At 41.2% G+C, this 20832-nt stretch overlaps 3 protein-coding genes across 6 annotated transcripts in view; 1 reads left to right on the forward strand and 2 right to left on the reverse strand.

Moving 5' to 3' along the window:
* Positions 1-8131, reverse strand: part of LOC132342461 (uncharacterized) — a 36060-nt gene extending 27929 nt beyond the window's left edge. Inside the window, exon 1 of the mRNA XM_059875700.1 lies at positions 7993-8131. The gene's annotated coding sequence lies outside the window, so the exon portion shown is untranslated. The remainder of the gene's footprint in view (positions 1-7992) is intronic.
* A 6239-nt stretch (positions 8132-14370) lies between these two features.
* METTL18 (methyltransferase like 18) lies at positions 14371-16700 on the reverse strand. The gene is given in 3 exon segments (NM_001080356.2): positions 14371-14728; positions 14731-15741; positions 16606-16700. Coding segments are annotated over 2 exon segments (1119 nt in total). The 5' UTR covers positions 15530-15741; positions 16606-16700; the 3' UTR covers positions 14371-14408.
* A 157-nt stretch (positions 16701-16857) lies between these two features.
* Positions 16858-20832, forward strand: part of C16H1orf112 (chromosome 16 C1orf112 homolog) — a 50773-nt gene continuing 46798 nt past the window's right edge. For all 4 annotated transcript variants that reach the window (XM_024976716.2, XM_024976717.2, XM_024976718.2 and 1 more), the window contains exon 1: positions 16858-17031. In XM_024976716.2, the coding sequence (XP_024832484.2) occupies positions 16921-17031 (111 nt within the window). In that variant the 5' untranslated portion in view covers positions 16858-16920. The remainder of the gene's footprint in view (positions 17032-20832) is intronic.

Genomic DNA, 20832 nt, shown 5'->3' on the forward strand with positions numbered 1-20832 from the left:
GAACCGGGTCTCCTGCATTGCAGGTGGATTCTTTACCAACTGAATTATGGGGAATTGGCTTCAAAGACATGGAGACAAACCAGCCCTGGAACTGAAGATTGCTGCTGCTGCTGCTAAGTCGATTCAGTCGTGTCCGACTCTGTGCGACCCCATAGACAGTAGCCCACCATGCTCCCCCGTCCCTGGGATTCTCCAGGCAAGAACACTGGAGTGGGTTGCCAGTGCCCTCTCCAATGCATGAAAGTGAAAAGTGAAAGTGAAGTCGCTCAGTTGTGTCCGACTCTATCGACCCCATGGACTGCAGCCTAGCAGGCTCCTCAGTCCATGGGATTTTCTAGGCAAAACTACTGGAGTGGGGTGCCATTGCCTTCTCCGGGAACTGAAGATTAACTGTACCTAAAACAACTAGATGACCCTGGTCAGACCACTGATGACCAATCTGAAGATGACTGTCAGAGCTGACTGTACTGTTTCTGCTGTGGACCCCTTCCTCAGCCTATAAAAGCGCTCACCCTGTTTGTCAGGATGGTAGTTGACCTTTGGACAGATACCCACCCTCCCAAGTTCACTGGTGGGCACCGGGCAACCTTCCCATTTCTGAGGGCTACTGCTATTTGGGCTTTCTCTCCAGTTGGTTCAGATGTGTATATGATGTTGAGACTGTTTAGGGGCACGAGGTGCTATTAGGGCATTTTGCCAGTTGATTCTGATGTGTGTTTGATGTTGAGGACCATTTGTGGGCACTGACTGCTATTTGGGCATTTTTGCCAATTGGTTCTGACATCCATCTACCATTGAGGACTGTTTGTGAGCATTGAGTGTCATTTGGGAATTTTGCCAATTGGTTCTGATATCCGACTACCGTTGAGGATCATATGTGTTGGAGAAGTGTTTGTTTGGGACTCCGTACCAGTCACCACTGGAGAGGGTTTATGACAGCTCTGTTGTTTGATGTGTGACTGGATATTCCATTTGTGTGATTGACAGTATTATTGCCTATGTAAAATGAGAAAATCAGGTTCAATTCATTAAGAAAAAGTCAAGCTATAAAACTATGACTATAGAAAAAGAAAGATGATTTTTTTCTGAACAATGTATGGCAACAGTATTCCTTAGACTCCAGAGAAAACTGGTTCAGATGAAACTCTTTTGAAATTCCAAAACTTGTTCTTTTTGCATATGCAGTTAGAGAAACCTGGCTTGATAAAACGATTTTTTTCAGACACTAAGGAAATGAATATGCCTAGGAGAAAATTTGAAGTTAGTTTTTATCATGTCCTTGAAATACAAACACTGACCACTTTGCCTGGGACTCTAACCTTGGGTTAAATAGTAAAAGTTTAAGCCAAGGGAAACAAAAGGGAAGCTTTTTAACATTGAGAGTATAAATTCAACTATTCTGACTATTATTAATAAACTGATAAAGTTTATTCACAATGCCTAATTTATGAAATGTAGAAAGATGAAACAATGATATCTCTGTTTGTCTGAATGTCTGTATGTCTGAATATGTGTTTTTGTCTTTGGATAATATTGCTGAGGTTAATTTGTAAACGAGATCCATTTAATTGGCTTAAAAAATAAGTGCTTACAAATCCAACAAATCTAAATGTATCTACTTTTGTCTTGCAAGACCAAGAAGGAAACTAAAAATGTTTGGGTTTATAAACACATACCCTGTACCACATTTAAGAGAAATTTTGATATGAAAAATGTATGTTTTTAGAGGTTATAGAATATGTTCTTGAATTTTCCAATCAGAAAATGCTGGTATAACATTTAAATCACTTGTTTCTTGGTTTTGTTAAGGTTTTCCAGGGTTAAAACTTGTGATGTGTATAAATGATAAGGGAAGCGTTTCAGTGTGTAAAGCAAGTAGGATATGTGTGTTTTCAGTGAAGAGAAGGTATAAAGAATGGAAATATTTTTGTTGAGGAAAAATGATAATAATTTTATCCTACAGTTGTTTGTTTCTGGATGGGGAAATACAGGACAAATTTGTTTGGATCCATAAAACGGTAAAAGATTTGTGAAAAAGGAACTTTGAGAAAAGAATTTTGTACATTGTCAGGATACACACTGAGGAAACCAGAAGGGAAAGAGACACGTGTACCCCAATGTTCATCGCAGCACTGTTTATAATAGCCAGGACATGGAAGCAACCTAGATGTCCATCAGCAGATGAATGGATAAGAAAGCTGTGGTACATATACACAATGGAGTATTACTCAGCCATTAAAAAGAATACATTTGAATCAGTTCTAATGAGGTGGATGAAACTGGAGCCTATTATACAGAGTGAAGTAAGCCAGAAAGAAAAACACCAATACAGTCTACTAATGCGTATATATGGAATTTAGAAAGATGGTAACAATAACCCTGTGTACGAGACAGCAAAAGAGACACTGATGTATAGAACAGTCTTATGGACTCTGTGGGAGAGGAGGAGGGTGGGAAGATATGGGAGAATGGCATTGAAACATGTATAATATCATGTATGAAACGAGTCACCAGTCCAGGTTCGATGCACAATACTGGATGCTTGGGGCTGGTGCACTGGGACAACCCAGCGGGAGGGTATGGGGAGGGAGGAGGGAGGAGGGTTCAGGATGGGGAACACATGTATACCTGTGGTGGATTCATTTCGATATTTAGCAAAACTAATACAATATTGTAAAGTTTAAAAATAAAATAAAATAAAAAAATTTAAAAAAAGATTTTGGAAAAATTGTCGAGTAAAGTTGTCACAGAGTATAACTTCTCACAATGTGTAGCACTGATGGCTTTAAGTTCACTGCTTAAAGCACATGTCCAATGTTTGTATGACAACTGGGTATAAATGATAAAATGCATGGCTTATAAAGTGTTTCCCTATGAATATACCTCAGAGCCTGTCCATGATACCTGATTAGTTTTCCCCTAATGTGGACAACTAGGCAGATACATAAACATAAAGGAGGTCTAGAACCGAGGGACATGGATAGACCCAGAGCGGACTACTGAGCCACCCTGGCAACGCTGGAAAAATATACTGCTACTGCCAAGTCACTTCAGTTGTGTCTGACTCTGTGTGACCCCGTAGACAGCAGCTCACGAGGCTCCCCTGTCCCTGGGATTCTCCAGGCAAGAACACTGGAGTGAGTTGCCATTTCCTTCTCCAATGCATGAAAGTGAAAAGTGAAAGTGAGGTTGCTCAGTCATGTCTGACTCTTAGCGACCCCATGGACTGCAGCCTACTAGGCTCCTCCATCCATGGGATTTTCCAGGCAAGAGTACTGGAGTGGGGTGCCATTGCCTTCTCCAAAAAATATACTGATTATCAACAATTTCTATGGAAAATTTACAGTTGAAAAGTGTAAATGATGAGATTTTCACATGTTGAGGTATGGGGAAATCATTCTGGCTTATACATGATTTACTTTGAACTTTAGGCTAACCAAAACAGCCTGTTTGTGGCCTATTAAACGTATATTGTGTAACTTCCATGGTGGCTCAGACGGTTAAGTGTCTGTCTACAATGTGGGAGAACCAGGTTTGATCCCTGGGTCAGGAAGATCCCCTGGAGAAGGAAGTGGCAATCCACTCCAGTACTATTGCCTGGAAAATTCCATGGACAGAAGAGCCTGGTAGGCTACAGTCCATGGGGTCGCAAAGAGTTGGACATGGCTGAGCAACTTCACTTTTACTTTCAAACGTATATTGTACATTTGCTTTAACCATTTAGAAAAATAGATTCAGAGAACAATACAAAGATGCATTTTGATTATTATCCTCATTGTAATATGTCTAGTAATTTTCAAATGTTTGTCCAGGTACTATGACAAAGTAATGTTCCCTTTCTTGCTCTGTGTCTCCACAAGATTGAGGAGTATCAAAGAAAAGGGGGGACTGAACCAGAGCAGCGCCCCCCCCCCCGCCCCCGATACTTCCCCCCATGTCCTCTGCCTGCCTTTTGTCTATGGAAAACTTCAGTCAAAAAATAACTTTAATCAGAGAAATGAGCACCTTCACAGACAGAGGAAAACAGCCAAAGGAGACCAAAAAATAATAATGTACTCATTAAGCATCTCAGGACCTTTAGTTCCTTCTCAAGGGGTACAGATAATATTCTGAACCATATCCTGTGAGCTGTCTGATAGATACCGAAAGGCCCACTAGCAGGAGAAGTTGATTACATGATAACCAGGCTGTAGCCATGAGGTAAGCTGCCCACTTATGAGAACTGACCTCAAAGAAATGGAAAAAACCCAACCCTGGAACTGAAGATTAATTGTACCTAAGATAACCAGGGGTTTCCCCAATGGCTCAGTGGGTAAAGAATTTGCCTGCCATGCAGGATATCCAGGAGACATGGGGCTTGATCCCTGGGTTGGGAAGATCCCCTGGAGAAGGAAATGGTAACCTTCTCCAGTATTCTTGCCTGGAAAACCCCATGGACAGAGGAGCCTGGCTGACTACAGTCAATAGGGTCACAAAGAGTTGGATACAACTAAGCACGCAGGAACGACATTGCAAAATAACCAAGATGGTGCTGGTCAGATCACCAGTGACCAATTTGAAGACAACTGTCAGAGCTGACTGTACTGTTTCTGCATGTAGCCCCCTCCCTCAGCCTATAAAAGCTCTCACCTTCTCCTTTGTCAGGGGGGTGGGAAGCGAGTCAGCCTTTGGACAGATGTCCGCCCTCCCCTCCCAGTTGCTGGCATCTGAAATGAAGCAAGTTTTCCTTTCCACCAACCTGGCCTGTTTATTGACTCTTGGGCAGTGAGCAGCTGCACCCCACACCTTTTGGTAACATTACTATAATACTCCTGAGAGGCCAAAACACCACGTGCATATTTATGTGTGATCAAACAATGGGCCCATCCAAGATGTCTTTTTTTTTAAATTGAAGTATAATTGATACACACATTATCTTAGTTTCAGATGCACAACATAATGACTTGATATTTGTATATATTATCACAATCAGTCTAGTTACCATCTGTAACATACAAGGTTACAAATTTTTTCTTCTGAAGACACCTTAAAAGATTTATTTTTTAGCAACTTTCAAATTTGAAGCGCAATATTATTGACTACAGTCATCATTGCTGTACGTTACATTCCCATGATTTATTTATAACTGGAAGTTTGTACCTCTTGATCCCCTTCACCCACTTCTCCCACCCCCTCAACCCCCTTCCCCTCTGACAAACTTTTCTCTGTATCTATGAGTTTTGTTTGTCTCCTTTTTCAGATTAACAATGAACTATCAGAAGCAGAAGTTAAGAAAATAATCCCATTCACAATTCCATCCACAAGAATGAAATATCTGGGAATAAATTTAACCAAAATGCCTCATTAGACCAATTATGGTAGAGCAATTCACATTAGGGTCTGACATTTGGCTTTGTCCTTTATTTTTAAGGAATCAGGTAAAATGTTTATATGGTGATAATAGAAGTTAGGAAACCAAAATTACCAAGACATAAAGGTATCTAGTGATTTTGACTCTAAGGTTATATCTCTTTCTGCTGAATTACAACATTATGGGATACAGGGCAGAAGAGTTTCTGAAGTATTTGGGGGGAAGTTTATAAAATAAGATATTTTTCTTACTCTGAGAAAATGAAAAATGTTTAAAATAAATTTAACATTAAAACATTTAATGTTTAAAATAAAAGCCTGAACCAAGTCCCTGTTAAAGGTACTAAAATGTCAGCACATTAGAAACGTGTGCCATTCTTCTGAGAAAATGTTTCTCTGAGCTATTTTCCTTAGTAGAGAGACTTTTTATGGTTCTTATTGTAAAAATCTTGGAGAAGCTTGAAAACAACAAGCAGACAGGAAGCAGAGTTCAATTTCTGGAAAGCTCAGGGAAGAAAAGCATATCACTGAAAATGTAGCTCCTTCTGAAGATTCTTTAAACACAGAGGTGGGGAAGCAATGATTAAAAAACAAAACTGGCATAGGGATAGGCTAACGAGAATGTGGTGTGCCAGTGACTAACTGGTCTGTTTTGAGTTTCTAGGGCTTTATTCTACCTTTTTTTTTTTTTTTTTCCTGGCCGTGCCAGGTCTTCATTGTGGCACACAGGTTTTAGAGATGAAAATGCAAGGGCATTCTAGTGTTGCAGCATTCCTGTCGTATTTGCCCCAGGGCATGTGGGATATCCATTCCCGAAAAGGGATCCAACCACGTCCCCTGCATTGGAAGGCAGATTCTTGACCACTGGGCCATTAGGGAAGTCCCCTATTCTACTTTTTTATACAAAATCTTTCCTAAAAAATGCTCCCCAGCCCAAACACTTTTTCAGGCTATTAAAAACAAGTTCAGAGTCAAGTTTATAGCAAGAAATGATTAGCCTAGAACAGCAAAGACCTACAAGAATTTTGAGTTCTAGAAAATTTTAGACACACCTAAAGAATGCTGTCAAGTCTTGGCCTTGTCTACCTCAGATTTCCATTAACTGAATGAGGACGATACATTTTTCTGTTTATCTCTTTGACTAATTTTCTCACAGTGTGTGGCTTTGTTCTTGGCAGGTTCTGAGGCATTGATTTCTCTGTAGATGTGAAATATGATCAGGCTGGTTGAATGATTGCTGTTCATTGTATTGGGACCAGGAGTTGAATCTCGCTGGTGGGGACCTGCTGAATTTTAGAGAAGGCTGAGAAAATTGCTAGAGCTACACTCACGCTATATGGCTAACTGGATATGCTGTGTTAGGAGGCTTTCAGAATCGTGCAGCTGCTATGCAGCTGAGCCCTCCAGAGAACCTTAAGACTCCTGGATGGGGTGATATGGACAGGTTTCAGTCACTGTCTGCCTTCATTGCTCATGTTGGCAACCTCTGCCGCAGTGTCCAGTGTGCAGGGGGAGATCACATGCGAATACTTGTCTCCGCAGCTCATCCTCTAGTTCAAATGTTTCTTGTGAGTTCACCTGCTGCACAGTTAGATCCCTAAGACCTTAATGCCATCAAACTGTGCTGGTTGCCCCTGACAGAAAGGCTGTAAATCACCTTGAGAAAGGAAAAGAAAAGAAAAGCACTGTCTCTGATAGTTCCTCACTTCCTGTATTTAGTGGATGTTATCTGATTCTCTTGGTGTTCATCAGTTTATTGCCCATTTTCCAATCCTTTATGAGTCAGAAAGTTGTGGAAGTTTGTAAGGCTAAAGCGCAGGGCCACTAAGAAGTGTAAAAGGGCACATGGAGCTGAAAACAGCCCTATTCCACTTGCCAGTTCTGTTCTTAACCTGAGGCTGAATCTGCCTGGAGGGCATGCGAAGTCGCTTCAGTTTTATCCAACTGCTTGTGACCCTATGGACTGTAGCCTGCCAGGCTCCTCTGTCCACGGGATTTTCCAACCAAGAATACTGGAGTGAGTCGCCATGCCCTCCTCTAGGGGGTCTTTCCGACCCAGGGGTCAAACCTGTGTCTGTTATGTCTCCTGCATTGGCACCCAGCTTCTTTACCATTCGCACTATCTGGGAAGCCTGCCTGGAGGGTAGAGTGTCTTTTTGTTTACACAAAGGCACCACAGTCGAGCAGCAGCATGGCCCAAAGCACTTTGGGTTCCATGACACCCAGTACATCCGATTCTACTGCAAAGGCTTATGCTGCTGCTGCTAAGCCGCTTCAGTCGTGTCTGACTCTTTGCAACCCCATAGATGGCAGCCCACCAGGCTTCGCCATCCCTGGGATTCTCCAGGCAAGAACACTGGAGTGGGTTGCCATTTCCTTCTCCAATACATGAAAGTGAAAAGTTAAAGCAAAGTCGCTCAGTCGTGTACGACTCTTTGTGACCCCATGGACTGCAGCCCACCAGGCTCCTCCATCCATGGGATTTTCCAGGCAAGAGTACTGGAGTTGGGTGCCATTGACACACTGCCAAAGGCAAGCCTTCACATTGACTTTTTCCATCCCATGAATATATACCATGGAAAAAGAGGCAGCATCCCCTTTGTTGCATTTTTAAAGATCATAATAACCCTCTTGGCCACTTACCCTGTTCTATAAGGGATAAGAGTTGTCCTTTCTGGATGCTTTGGCATTGTGGAGCATGAAGGATGAAGAATGCATCTTGGAAATCTGTTGCTAAAAACTCAGTCACATGCCGGCTGTGTTCTGCCTTCAAACTTCCCGTTTTTCAGATTGCCTGTGCCCTTAGCTCCCTTTCCACTGTTCCACAGAGGCTCCCTGCCAGTAGCTCAGAAACTGAGGAGGGTGGGGATGTGGGTGTCTCCATGCAGACCCGGAACTGACACACTGCCTTTAAAAACATTTAGGTTACTAAGCTGTTTGTTATTATTGTAACTTTTACTGTTTCTTTCAAATCAAGTTATTACTCCTCCTGGAAAAGCACTTTGACAACTTCCTGTATAGAGGATGAAGTTACTTTCAAAGGTTATCTGAGTTCACTTTTAATCCCTTCAGAAAACAGCAATCGGCATTGTGAGAGACTAACTATGATAAACGTACTGTGGCTTCCCCCACTAGAAGTTACATCCCAGAGCTGCAAAAATGGAGTCTTTTATAGCACAGAGAACTTTCTCTGCTGGGCTGCACTCAAGTTATGATGGTAATTTTGAATTGCACTTTTACCCAAAGAAAAAATTTAATATCAGCAAATTCAGTGCAACCATAACACAGAATGAGAAGTTCAGGAAATTCTGGCTGAAGTGTAAGCAAAGAATCAAGGTTATGTTGTCACATAGGTTTCTTTTTATTTCTTTTTATTCAAATAGCTATTCATTAAGCTCTTATTTAACTTATATGCAGAGTACATCATGAGAAATGCTGGGCTGGAAGAAGCACAAGCTGGAATTAAGATTGCTGGGAGAAATATCAATAACCTCAGATATGCAGATGACACCACCCTTATGGCAGAAAGTGAAGAGGAACTAAAAAGCCTCTTGATGAAAGCGAAAGAGGAGAGTGAAACGTTGGCTTAAAGCTCAACATTCAGAAAACTAAGATCATGGCATCCGGTCCCATCACTTCATGGGAAATAGATGGGGAAACAGTGGAAACAGTGTCAGACTTTATTTTTCTGGGCTCCAAAATCACTGCAGATGGTGATTGCAGCCATGAAATTAAAAGATGCTTACTCCTTGGAAGGAAAGTTATGACCAACCTAGATAGCATATTCAAAAGCAGAGACATTACTTTGCCAACAAAGATCTGTCTAGTCAAGGCTATGGTTTTTCCAGTGGTCATGTATGGATGTGAGAGATGGACTGTGAAGAAAGCTGAGCACAAAAGAGTTGATGCTTTTGAACTGTTGTGTTGGAGAAGACTCTTGAGAGTCCCTTGGACTGCAAGGAGATTCAACCAGTCCATTCTAAAGGAGATCAGTCCTGGGTGTTCTTTGGAAGGACTGATGCTAACGCTGAAACCTCAATACTTTGGCCACCTCATGTGAAGAGTTGACTCATTGGAAAAGACTCTGATGCTGGGAGGGATTGGGGGCAGGAGGAGAAGGGGACGACAGAGGATGAGATGGCTGGATGGCATCACTGACTCAATGGACATGAGTCTGAGTGAACTCAGGGAGTTGGTGATGGGCAGGGAGGCCTGGTGTGCTGCAATTCATGGGGTCACAAAGAGTCAGACACGACTGAGCGACGGAACTGAACTGAGCTGAACTGAAGTTCTAATAAAACCTATGGATGGTACTAAGAAGAACCCGCTAGCTGAGCAGCTGACCTCATCTGACCCATCTCCCCTGAGGATAGAACAGCACGCGCGTCATTGGTGACTGCATTTGACAAAGGCAGTGTGTCATCTCTGATTTTTAATATGCTATCTAGGTTGGTCATAACTTTCCTTCCAAGGAGTAAGCGTCTTTTAATTTCATGGCTGCAATCACCATCTGCAGTGATTTTGAAGCCCAGAAAAGTAAAGTCTGACACTGTTTCCACTGTTTCCCCATCTATTTCCCATGAAGTGATGGGACCAGATGCCATGATCTTAGTTTTCTGAATGTTGAGCTTTAGGCCAACTTTTTCACTCTCCCCTTTCACTTTCATCAAGAGGCTTTTTAGTTCCTCTTCACTTTCTGCCATAAGGGTGGTGTCATCTGCATATCTGAGGTTATTGATATTTCTCCCAGCAATCTTAATTCCAGCTTGTGCTTCTTCCAGCCCAGCATTTCTCATGATGTACTCTGCATATAAGTTAAATAAGAGCTTAATGAATAGCTATTTGAATAAAAAGAAATAAAAAGAAACCTATGTGACAACATAACCTTGATTCTTTGCTTACACTTCAGCCAGAATTTCCTGAACTTCTCATTCTGTGTTATGGTTGCACTGAATTTGCTGATATTAAATTTTTTCTTTGGGTAAAAGTGCAATTCAAAATTACCATCATAACTTGAGTGCAGCCCAGCAGAGAAAGTTCTCTGTGCTATAAAAGACTCCATTTTTGCAGCTCTGGCATTGTGAGAGACTAACTATGATAAACGTACTGTGGCTTCTCCCACTAGAAGTTACATCCCAGAGCTGGGAGGGACTGGGGGCAGGAGGAGAAGGGGACGACAGAGGATGAGATAGCTGGATGGCATCACTGACTCAACGGACATGGGTTTGGGTGGACTCTGGGAGTTGGTGATGGACAGAGAGGCCTGGCGTGCTGCGGTTCATGGGGTCGCAGAGTCGGACATGACTGAGCGACTGAACTGAACTGAACTGAAGGCAGAACACATCTTGCATGTGACTGAGTTTTTAGAAACAGATTTCCAACATGCATTCTTCTTCATCCTTAATGCTCTGTAATGCCAAAGCAGTCAAAAAGAAAAAGAAAAAGACAACTTAGAAATAAGGTGAAGTAGGGGGCAGGGCTGTGGAGGGAGAGAATGAGGGTTGGCCTTGGGCAGTGAAAGTTCTTCAATCTATTTATTTCTCCAAGTTCTGAACTGGGATTTGTAAACTGTAAAGTCTCAAACCCAATTTTTAACAAAAGTGAAAAAGGCTTCCTATTTGATTGAGAAAACAGGGTGACTAAATACTACGAGAATTCATGAACATAATAATTTCCATTTATCCATAGTAATCATGTTGAAGGAACCATGATAAAGGCTCAGTACTAAGTTGCTGGGTTGTTTTTGTGTGTGTGTGGTAAAGTACAGCATTTATTGTAAGGCACAAATACAAGAATGGGTGGTTCATGCTCTGAAACTCCAAACTCCCTGAAAGGTTCCCAATATTCACAATGATTTTTAAAAAGAATTCTCTTAGAGAGATACTACTACAAACCCTGCTTTCTAGTTGGGGAAACTGAATTTTAACCCAAGTATTGAACTCCAAAACTCATTGTCTTGACATATTAATAGATGCTTCTTTAAATGATTCAACTATTTACATGACAAAGTGTACTATGCTATGCATTCTTCTCTTGGATTTATATCCATGCTTTTATCTCCAGTCTCTTTTGCTGCCGGCTATCTTAGGTAGATGTGTTCCTGATCAGCGGTCACCTCCAGAATTATCTTTAATGCCCAGGATTATCTAGTTCCCAGGACTGGGCTTCTGTTTTGACTCCTGCTGTTTTCACTAGGCCTGCCTCCCTTGGGGCTGAAATTGTTCCCTGAGCCCCTATACAGGGCTGTGTCTCTTCTACTTCTGGAGAAGCCTCCTGGATGACATCTCTTTGGGTGTCTAATTCATCACAGAGAACTGAGAGATACCTGTTTGTCTCAAAATCATTGATGCTGACCATTGTCATGGGACTCTCATCTAATGCTTTGTACCTCCTCAAATAGCCAAACCTGCTGTCAGGGCTATTCTGCCTTATCTAGTAGGTGGGTCTGGAATTGTAGCTGTGACATTGACAGTAACCATATCTTAAGTACAAACATATTACTACTACATACTTTCTCACCAGCTATACCTGTGCATTTACCTGAAGGAACACAAATTATTTGTTTATAAATGACTTTCTTCATATTATAGGTTTATACATATATATATATGCACACACATATATACACATGATAAATGCATTAGGGGTTTATGTTTCAGTTCAGTTCAGTCACTCAGTTGTCTCTGACTCTGCGATCCCACAGACTGCAGCATACCAGGCTTCCCTGTCCATCACCAACTCCCGGAGCTTGCTCAGACTCATGTCCATTGAGTCAGTGATGCCATCGAAGCATCTCATCCTCTGTCGTCCCCTTCTCCTCCTGCCTTCAATCTTTCCCAGCATCAGGGTGTTTACCAATGAGTCAGTTCTTTGCATCAGGTGGCCAAAGTATGGGAGCTTAGGCATCAGTCCTTCCAATGAATATTCAGGACTGATTTCCTTTAGGATGGACTGGTTAGATCTCCTTGCAGTCCAAGGGACTCTCAAGAGTCTTCTCCAACACCACAGTTCAAAAGCATAATTCTTCGGCGCTCAGCTTTCTTTATAGTCCAACTCTCACATCCATACATGACTACTGGAAAAATTATGACTACAAAAAAAATTCTTTTAATGATGTATGTAAATAAGTTGGGGCTTCCCAGGTGGCACTAGTGGTAAAGAATCCACCTGCCAAAGCAGAAGACATTAAAGGATGCAGATTCTAGCCCTGGGTTGGGAAGATCCTCTGGAGAATAAAATAAAAATACAGCCCATTTGTGTTCTTGCCTGGAAAATCACACGGACAGAGGACCCTGGCAGGCTACAGTCCAGGAGGTTGTAAAGAGTTGGACATGACTGAAGTGACTAAGCATGCATGTAAATAAGTTTAACTGTGGCTTTCATTTCAGAATAATAAAAGGGTCCTAAAATATTTGGCATTGTAAGGCACGGTTAAGAGCACTGGGGTGGTGAAGAGTAAATCTTCACCACCTTTTAAAAAAAGACTTTAGTTCAGATTCAGGTTCTGAATATGAGGACTGTGATAAGGATCAAATTACCTTCTTGAGTCTCAACTTATCTATAAAATGGAGACAGTAATTATAATTCAGGGCTGTTATGAATATTAAATGTCAGTGTATGTAAATCCCTTCTACCCTGCATATAGTAAATGCTGAAAACTGTTAGCTATTATGATCATTATTAAAATATGGATGATATATACCTTGTAAGATTATAAAAATTCAGCAACAAGTAGACAAACTGCCTAATTAACAGACATTGTGACTATCACATCTCATTGAATCCAGGTTGTGCCATTATTTTAGTTACCTCCAAGAAAGACAATAAAGACTGCCAGTGGCACAATAGTTATAGATAGTAAGGTTGAAAAATGAAATGTTAGTCACTCAGTCGTAGACGACGCTTTGTTACCCCAAGGACTGTAGCCCGCCAGGCTCATCTACCCATGGAATTCTCCAGGTAAGAACATTGAAGTGGATTGCCATTCCCTTTTCCAGGGATCTTTCCGACCCAGAAATTTAACCTGGATCTCTAGCATTGCAGTTATAAATAGTAAGGTATAGATTCCAATTTCAGGTACGTTAAGTGTGAAAAATTTTGCATTAAAATAAAAAATACTTTATCTCTTCTTCTCTTCCCTATTACTTAAAGAATGAAGAATCTTTACTCCTTAGAGTCTGAAATTGTGTTTCCTATTCTTTTTCCTACCAAGACCCTAGGATCTCCTACTTACTTGGCTACAAAAGGGCTACAAGCACTGTAAGCTTTCTGTATCACTTTTATACTATCATGATTCCCCTTTATCTATTCCATCTCAGTGTGAATTCAACTGCTCAGCATTTTGATTCTTGTTATATAAGATAAATGAATATTTTAAAAGCCCAAACCTCTTCCTAGTTACTTAACACCTCTGATCTAGTATTTAGGTTCAGAACCATTCAGTAATGCATATGTACACCTTTGGGCTTTCCAGATGGCTCTAGTTGTAAAGAACTCACCTGCCAATGCAGGAAAGGTAAGAGATGTGGGTTCCATCCCTGGGTCAGGAAGATCCCCTGAAGGAGGGCCTGGCAACCCACTCCAGGATTCTTGCCTGGAAAACCTCATGGACAGAGGAGTCTTGCAGGCTAGTTTATGGGGTCACAAAGAGTTGGACATGACTGAAGCAACTTAGCACACATGCATGCCTTTAAAGTGAAAAGCATGGTGATTGACCAGGCACTCCATGGGAACAGAAACTGACAAAGTCTGCGAAGAAATTCAAATGTGAAGTAAGAAATGGCAAATTTATATGCTAAAGGTGGTAGAAAAGTTAAATAGAATTAAAGTGGAGAGTAGAAAACTTTCTCACAAAATTACTTCCTAGGAAATCTCTTCAAATGCTCAGAAACACTGTTCTCTCAGTCTCACCAACAAGTAAAGTGTTAATATAGTTGGTCTCTTATTTGGCTAAACAAAATTAAACAAACATAATAATTTCAGAAATAATAGAAATCAGAAATCATTCAAAATAAGGTTTTAGTTATTCCGTTTATTTCACTTAGGACGCTCAGTGGACATTAAGTGGGGTACTTAAAAGTCATTTCAATTAGGCATCTCTTTAGTCCTTCATCGATTATTTCAAGTGTTCTAGTCTCAAATACATTCCTTTCTTCTACAAACTTCTGAAAGAGATGAGTACCTCCACCCACACCAAAATAATGTACTTTGCTGGCCAAAAGCACCTGTCCATTTTTATCTAACAATCTAAGGAATGTTTGGTGCAAAGGAACATAATAATCTGGATTGTAAATCGTTTCTGAAGTAAGAATGAGATCATATTTTTCAAAGAGTTTTTCACTGCTCAGTACAAGCTTACAAAACTCAGACCACTCCCCTGAAAAAAGCGGCATTTACATAGCTCTTGTGCTACTGTTGATCTCCTGAGTCTTTTCACATCTGGTTCATTTACATCATTTTCTTCATCTTCCAAAGTCGAGTTGGCCACTACATTAGGTAAGGTTACTTCATCAATCACCACACTGTTATAATCTTGAAAATGAATTTCTTTGGCACCTCCCTTGAGTGCCATTATACCGAGCAACCCTGATCCACAACCGAGATCCAACACTTTTTTCCCAGCAAATTTCACTTTGGCCTTTGTCAAATATGCCAGGAGGTCAAAGGTACACTCCCAGATTTTCAAGCCTCCTTCATAAACACCTGAAATCAGGTCAGAGTGAGAAGAAAAGCTTTTTGAAATGATATTTTCTCCAGGGAAGTTCTCTTTCAACAAGGTGGTTTTCATTATTGATATGTTAACATGTTGGAGACCTGGTAATGTTTCTGTGACTTTATTTTCTAACACTTTCTTTAAATCTTTAGGCACAGCATGCTCTTTGGCAACTTTCAAGCAGGGCTTTTCCTCATGTGGTTCCAAGTTACTTGAACTGTTAGCTGCACCAAATGAGCTGTCTGGGTCTTGAGAGGGAGCCTCATTTCTCTCTGACTTATGTTCCCACAAATGGTCCTGCAGCAAGTCAGATTGTTCTGTGGAACATTTTTTGTCTCTGTGTGTACCTTTTTGTCTTTCTGAGACTAAAGATTCTTTTGAAGAATGTAGGGCCAAAGCTCCATCTCCAAGAGATGTTAATTCATCTTCCAGATGGTCTTCTATAGTGAAATTAAATTGAAAAGTCATTCTCTCATAAAATGCACACAAACGTTAAACTTCAAGGAAGCTTCTTCAACTTCTGGATAAAACTGATGACACACATATAAACCTGCCTCAATTAATTATTCTGTTAGTTTTGCTGAAGGTCTATTTCTCTTTAGCTGCATATACAGTTATAAATATTCAGAGCTATTTCCAAATGACTTTCAAGAGGTCTTTGCTCTTCTTTCAGTGCAGCTCTAGAGAAAAAAAAAGAAAATTGTTATTAAGAAGCAAAGTGACACATTTCATTTAAATTTAATACTAAACATTCCACCCTCCCCCACCAACAGCTTTTCTATGAAAGCTGTGCAGAGAGAGGGAGACAGATTTGGAAACACACACAGCCTTCAGGGTTCAAAAGCTGAAGATAATAAACTCTAAAAACGAACAAAAGAACAGCAGCAGTAGCAACAATTAAAAACAATACAGTCCGAAATTCTCGAGCAGAAAATGATCAGCTTAGCGATTGTCACGACCCTGCCCAAACATATAATATTTACCTCTTAAACTGCCAGAATCTCTTCAGTCTGTTACCGTTTCATGTAACAGGACTTCAAGATTGAATCTTGCTCAATGAGCATCCCTTTAAAAACATGCACAGGTATGCTGATGTGTGTAAATTCACCCAAATGACCTAACTACAAACATTTAGCCGAGATCAGCAGCCCTAAGTGTACTGGGAGTGAGGTGACTCTGGAGTAATTAGTAAAGATTAGCTTGACACAAAATAAGGGTACTGAACCGTGTGGAGAGGCCCGTAGAAAATGGAAGCAACTTAATCAAGAGGGTCTTCTCTGTATCTACTGTGCTAGACACTTAATATATACCATCAGTTCAATCTGCACACCAATTCTGACAGGTGGGTCTCTAGCCCCATTACACAAGATATAAAGTAGGGTCAACATATTAAGTGGGTAGGACGGCGCCTGTTTCTATCCCACTTCACCGCGGGACTTGTAGTCATTCCTGGCCGCATGCCCAGGTCAAACCCAACCCCAGATGTGCAACCAAAAAGCCCCACGGGATGGAAGGTTGTAAATCTGGGGACTCTCGGCCCTCACCTCCCCCACAGCGTCTCAAAGCAACGTTGACAGCGATCCAAACTTGGAGATGCTCACCGCCCGACAGACTCCCGACTCACCTCGCGGAGAACGCCGGCCAGACTCGCCAGACCGGAAACGTGCACCAGTGAATCGAGTCCTCCCCAGGCCAGACAAGCCCGGCTTTCTTCCCAGTCGTGCGGGGCCCGGGCTCACCAGGGAAAGCGGCGCCCTGTCTTCTCTATGGTCTTGGTTCGCAAGGCCTGCCGGGACGGTGGGAGTTTCCGGTCTTGGTTCTGGCGGGAGTGTTTTGAAGCTTTGGTGCTGGGCGAAAGCATGTCTCAGGAACGCGCTGTCCCGGAGAGCGCGGTTCCACTGGAAGAAATAAGTAGCTGGCCGGAGGAACTATGCCGCCGGGAATTGCCGTCTGTCCTGCCTCGGCTCCTTATATCCTTTACTGTCATTTCCACCTGGAGAGGGCTGTGGGGCCGGTCTCCAACTTTCTGTCTCATCTAACCGGCTTTTGGGCCTTGCTGGGTCCATGCGGCTTCAACCTTCTCCGCTCTCTGTTGACAGCGAGATGAGTAAGCGAGGAAATGAAGGGCGAGCGAGAGCCGTGGGTGCTGAGGCCAAAGTCACGCTTGGCTTTGGCATTCGGAGGGCTCTCGGGTGTTCTTACAATGGTTTTCGGCAGTGGATATGGCGTTTTCTTCCACTCCTCTGAGCCTTCAAGTTGCTCTGTATGTGCAGTTAAGTGTCATTACTTTTGCTTGGTGGAGAGCGGGGGAGACAGGAACTTAGCCTTGAGCTGTAAGGTGAGCCGACTCTGGATGAAGTAGAGGAGAGCGAGATACTCCAAGCGCTCATCTCTAAAATGGGCGGTGATAGTGAATACCTTCCTCCACTATTTTGAGAATCGAATTAAAGGACGTAGTTCTGCCATGCTGCCAGGTCTGTAAAAGATGTTAAGCAAATTCAAATGTTATTCCCGTCCGGTTTTCAAACTTCTTGGTTTATTGCTGGTGAGAAGTTGCTTCGTTTACTAATTGGCTTTCATGTGCTGCGTTTGAGGTACTTAATGACTCTTTTGTTCAGGTGCAGACCGTTTAGTAGTTGAATCCCTTTTTGGTTGTAAATGTATGTGGAGGCCTAGCCCTTCGTGTGGGGGAAGGCAATGGCACCCCACTCCAGTACTCTTGCCTGGAAAATCCCATGGATGGAGGAGCCTGGTAGGCTGCAATCCATGGGGTCGCTAAGAGTCGGACACGACTGAGCGACTTCCCTTTCACTTTTCACTTTCATGCATTGGAGAAGGAAATGGCAACCCACTCCAGTGTTCTTGCCTGGAGAATCCCAGGGACGGGGGAGCCTGGTGGGCTGCCATCTATGGGGTCTCACAGAGTCAGACACGACTGAAGTGACTTAGCAGCAGCAGCAGCCCTTCACGTTAAAGGGTAGCTTTTTTTTTTTTTTTTAAACAGCTTTGAGCACAGAAAACTTAAAACTGCACTCAAAAACAAGGCCTTCACTTGAGAAATTCTGAACACTGCACAAATAATTTTTTACAGATAAAGCCAAATGTAGATATTACTGTCACAAAGAAATCCCACTTCAGTGCCAAAGCCCTTTCTTAGTTGTTGTGCAGATACGGAATTTCTGTCCTAAAAGATTTTTGATTTCTGCAGCTAATAGCCATCCTTATCCTCAAAAACTTTTATAATGTACATAATACATAGCAGGCCGGGTGTTAGGCTTAGGGGGAACAAAGAGAATGGTTCCTCTCCCCCCGCCCCCCCCCCCCTCAAGCTTATAGGGGATTTCAGTAATTGAAAGTAAAAATTTTTATCCCCCCCCCCCCCCAAAAAAAGTCAACATTCCCTCCTGGTTTTCATCTCAAACTTAAAATTCAAAAGAACCAAAACCTGTTCTTTTGATGAAATTTTAAGTTTCATCTCAAAATTTGAAAGAAACTAAACCCCTAGGCTTCTTAAACGGTTTCACAAGCCAAAACCTTTAATCAAGTTCTTTCATTTCTGCCCTCAGACTGTATTTTGAATCCATCATCCCCATTTCCTGCCACTGCTCCAAACCCCCATAACCTCTCATCTGGGCTGTAGTTAATAGTTCTTTTGCTTCTACTCATGTCCTTTTATAGTCTCCCCCAAAAAAGTTCATATTGAAAAACATGTCATTTCCTTTTTAAGGCACCCCTTACCACAAAGGCTTCTTAACAAATTAGGAATAAAATCTAAACTTTTACTTTCAGGTCTCCTCATATTCTAAGCCTTGTCCTCTCCTACTTAGCTCACTACATTCTAACCAGAGATACATGAAGGTCACCTACCTTAGGATCTTCATGTTTGTTGATGTTCCATGTAGCTCTTCTCCCAGTCTTTGGTAGGTCTCATTATTCAGGTTTCAGCTCATATGTCAGCTACTCAGGTAAGCCGTTTTCAGAGCCCTCAGTTTTAGGTGGTTTCCCCAAACCCAGTCAGTAATACTTACCACATTGCTCTGTTCAGTTTTCTAAAGAGCAGTCAGATCGTTAATAGAAATTATGTTGTTTACTTTGTTTCCTTTTAGCTTTTCCTCACTATACTGTAAAGTTCATAAAGGCAGGAATTTTGTTTTCACTGCATTGTCTCCAGCACCTTAGAATAGTTCCTGGCATATAGTAAGCATTCAGTGAAGGGCTAAAAAATTTTGTCATGTTTTAAAATGGCCTGAAGTCTCATTATATAATTTTGTTTTTCAGCTTTTGGTTTTACTACAGCACTTTTAACAAATGAAAGATATTTTCTATAAATCCACAGTTCTGTCACCCAAACGTTATTATTTTTATCTTTTGCATTTTACATGTTATTTTTCAGTCTTTGCCTGCATGTCTGCATAATCATAACTGAAGTTTAAATTTTGGAAGAGGTTAAATTTTTTTTTCACCTTTCCTAAAATTTATACATGAGGCAGATTCTGCCCAGTTTGAACTAAATTAGTTCTACTGAACTAAAATGAGTTAGTGACCATGCCTCATTTTGATTGCTGCTGTAAGATATGTAGTTGCAAAGTAAGATTTCAGAAAAAGAATGACTTATATTACTGTGATGGGGTTGTGTTTTTTTAATTTTTCTGATTGACACATGCTTTAATAATTCTTATATTATTTTTACAGTAAAAACTTCCTAACAATTATTCTTAATGGTTTGAAAGTGTATAGTTTATAATGTGATTACTGTTAACTTTTACAGTGCATATAGGATAGTTTATTATCATGTATTTGTAAGCTCCTATTTGCAGAAGAGTTTCAGTCTGATAAGGTGATAAGATAGATATGCTAATAACATGAAAAGAAAGTAGAAAATGATTGGTGACAGGTGTAGATACAGTACTATAGAAGTGCTAAGGAGAAATAAATTTGTTTCAGAAACCATGGATTATTATGGACTGTTTCTCATCTGTCAGAAATATGTCATAATTACATATAGTTCGAAGAGATAAGTTTATCCTAGAGCATTTTGAAAATACTTCCTTAAAGTATTTTCATTCTATTGTTTGTTAGCTTAATAAGCATTACTTTTTTAAAAGCAAAATTAAGCCAGTAATTTGAGTCTCATCTTAGTCTCTTATTATCATTGCTTAGACTTCAAGAAAGGTCTTTTGAAACACTATTCTCAGTAGTGAATATTTTACTCAGTTCAGTTCAGTCGCTCAGTCGTGTCCGACTCTTTGCGACCCATGGACTGGAGTACGCCAGGCCTCCCTGTCCATCAACAACTGAAGTTTACTCAAACTCATGTCCATTGAGTCAGTGATACTATCTAACCATCTCATTCTCTGTCATCCCCTTCTCCTCCCACCTTCAATCTTACCCAGCATCAGGGTCTTTTCAAATGAGTTAGCTCTTCATATCAGGTGGCCATACTTTGGAGTTTCAGCTTCAACATCAGTCCTTCCAATGAACATTCAGGACTGATTTCCTTTAGGATGGACTGGTTGGATCTCCTTGCAGTCCAAGGGACTCTCAAGAGTCTTCTCCAACACCACAGTTCAAAAGCATCAATTCTTTGGCACTCAGCTTTCTTTATAGTCCAACTTTCACGTCCATACATGACTACTGGAAAAACCATAGCCTTGACTAGACAGACCTTGTTGGAAAAGTAATGTCTCTGCTTTTTAATGTGCTGTCTAGGTTGGTCATAACTTTTCCTTCCAAGGAGTAAGCATCTTTTAATTTCATGGCTGCAGTCACCA

The sequence above is a fragment of the Bos taurus genome, chromosome 16, assembly GCF_002263795.3.
Source record: "Bos taurus isolate L1 Dominette 01449 registration number 42190680 breed Hereford chromosome 16, ARS-UCD2.0, whole genome shotgun sequence".
Taxonomy (NCBI): Eukaryota; Metazoa; Chordata; class Mammalia; order Artiodactyla; family Bovidae; genus Bos; species Bos taurus.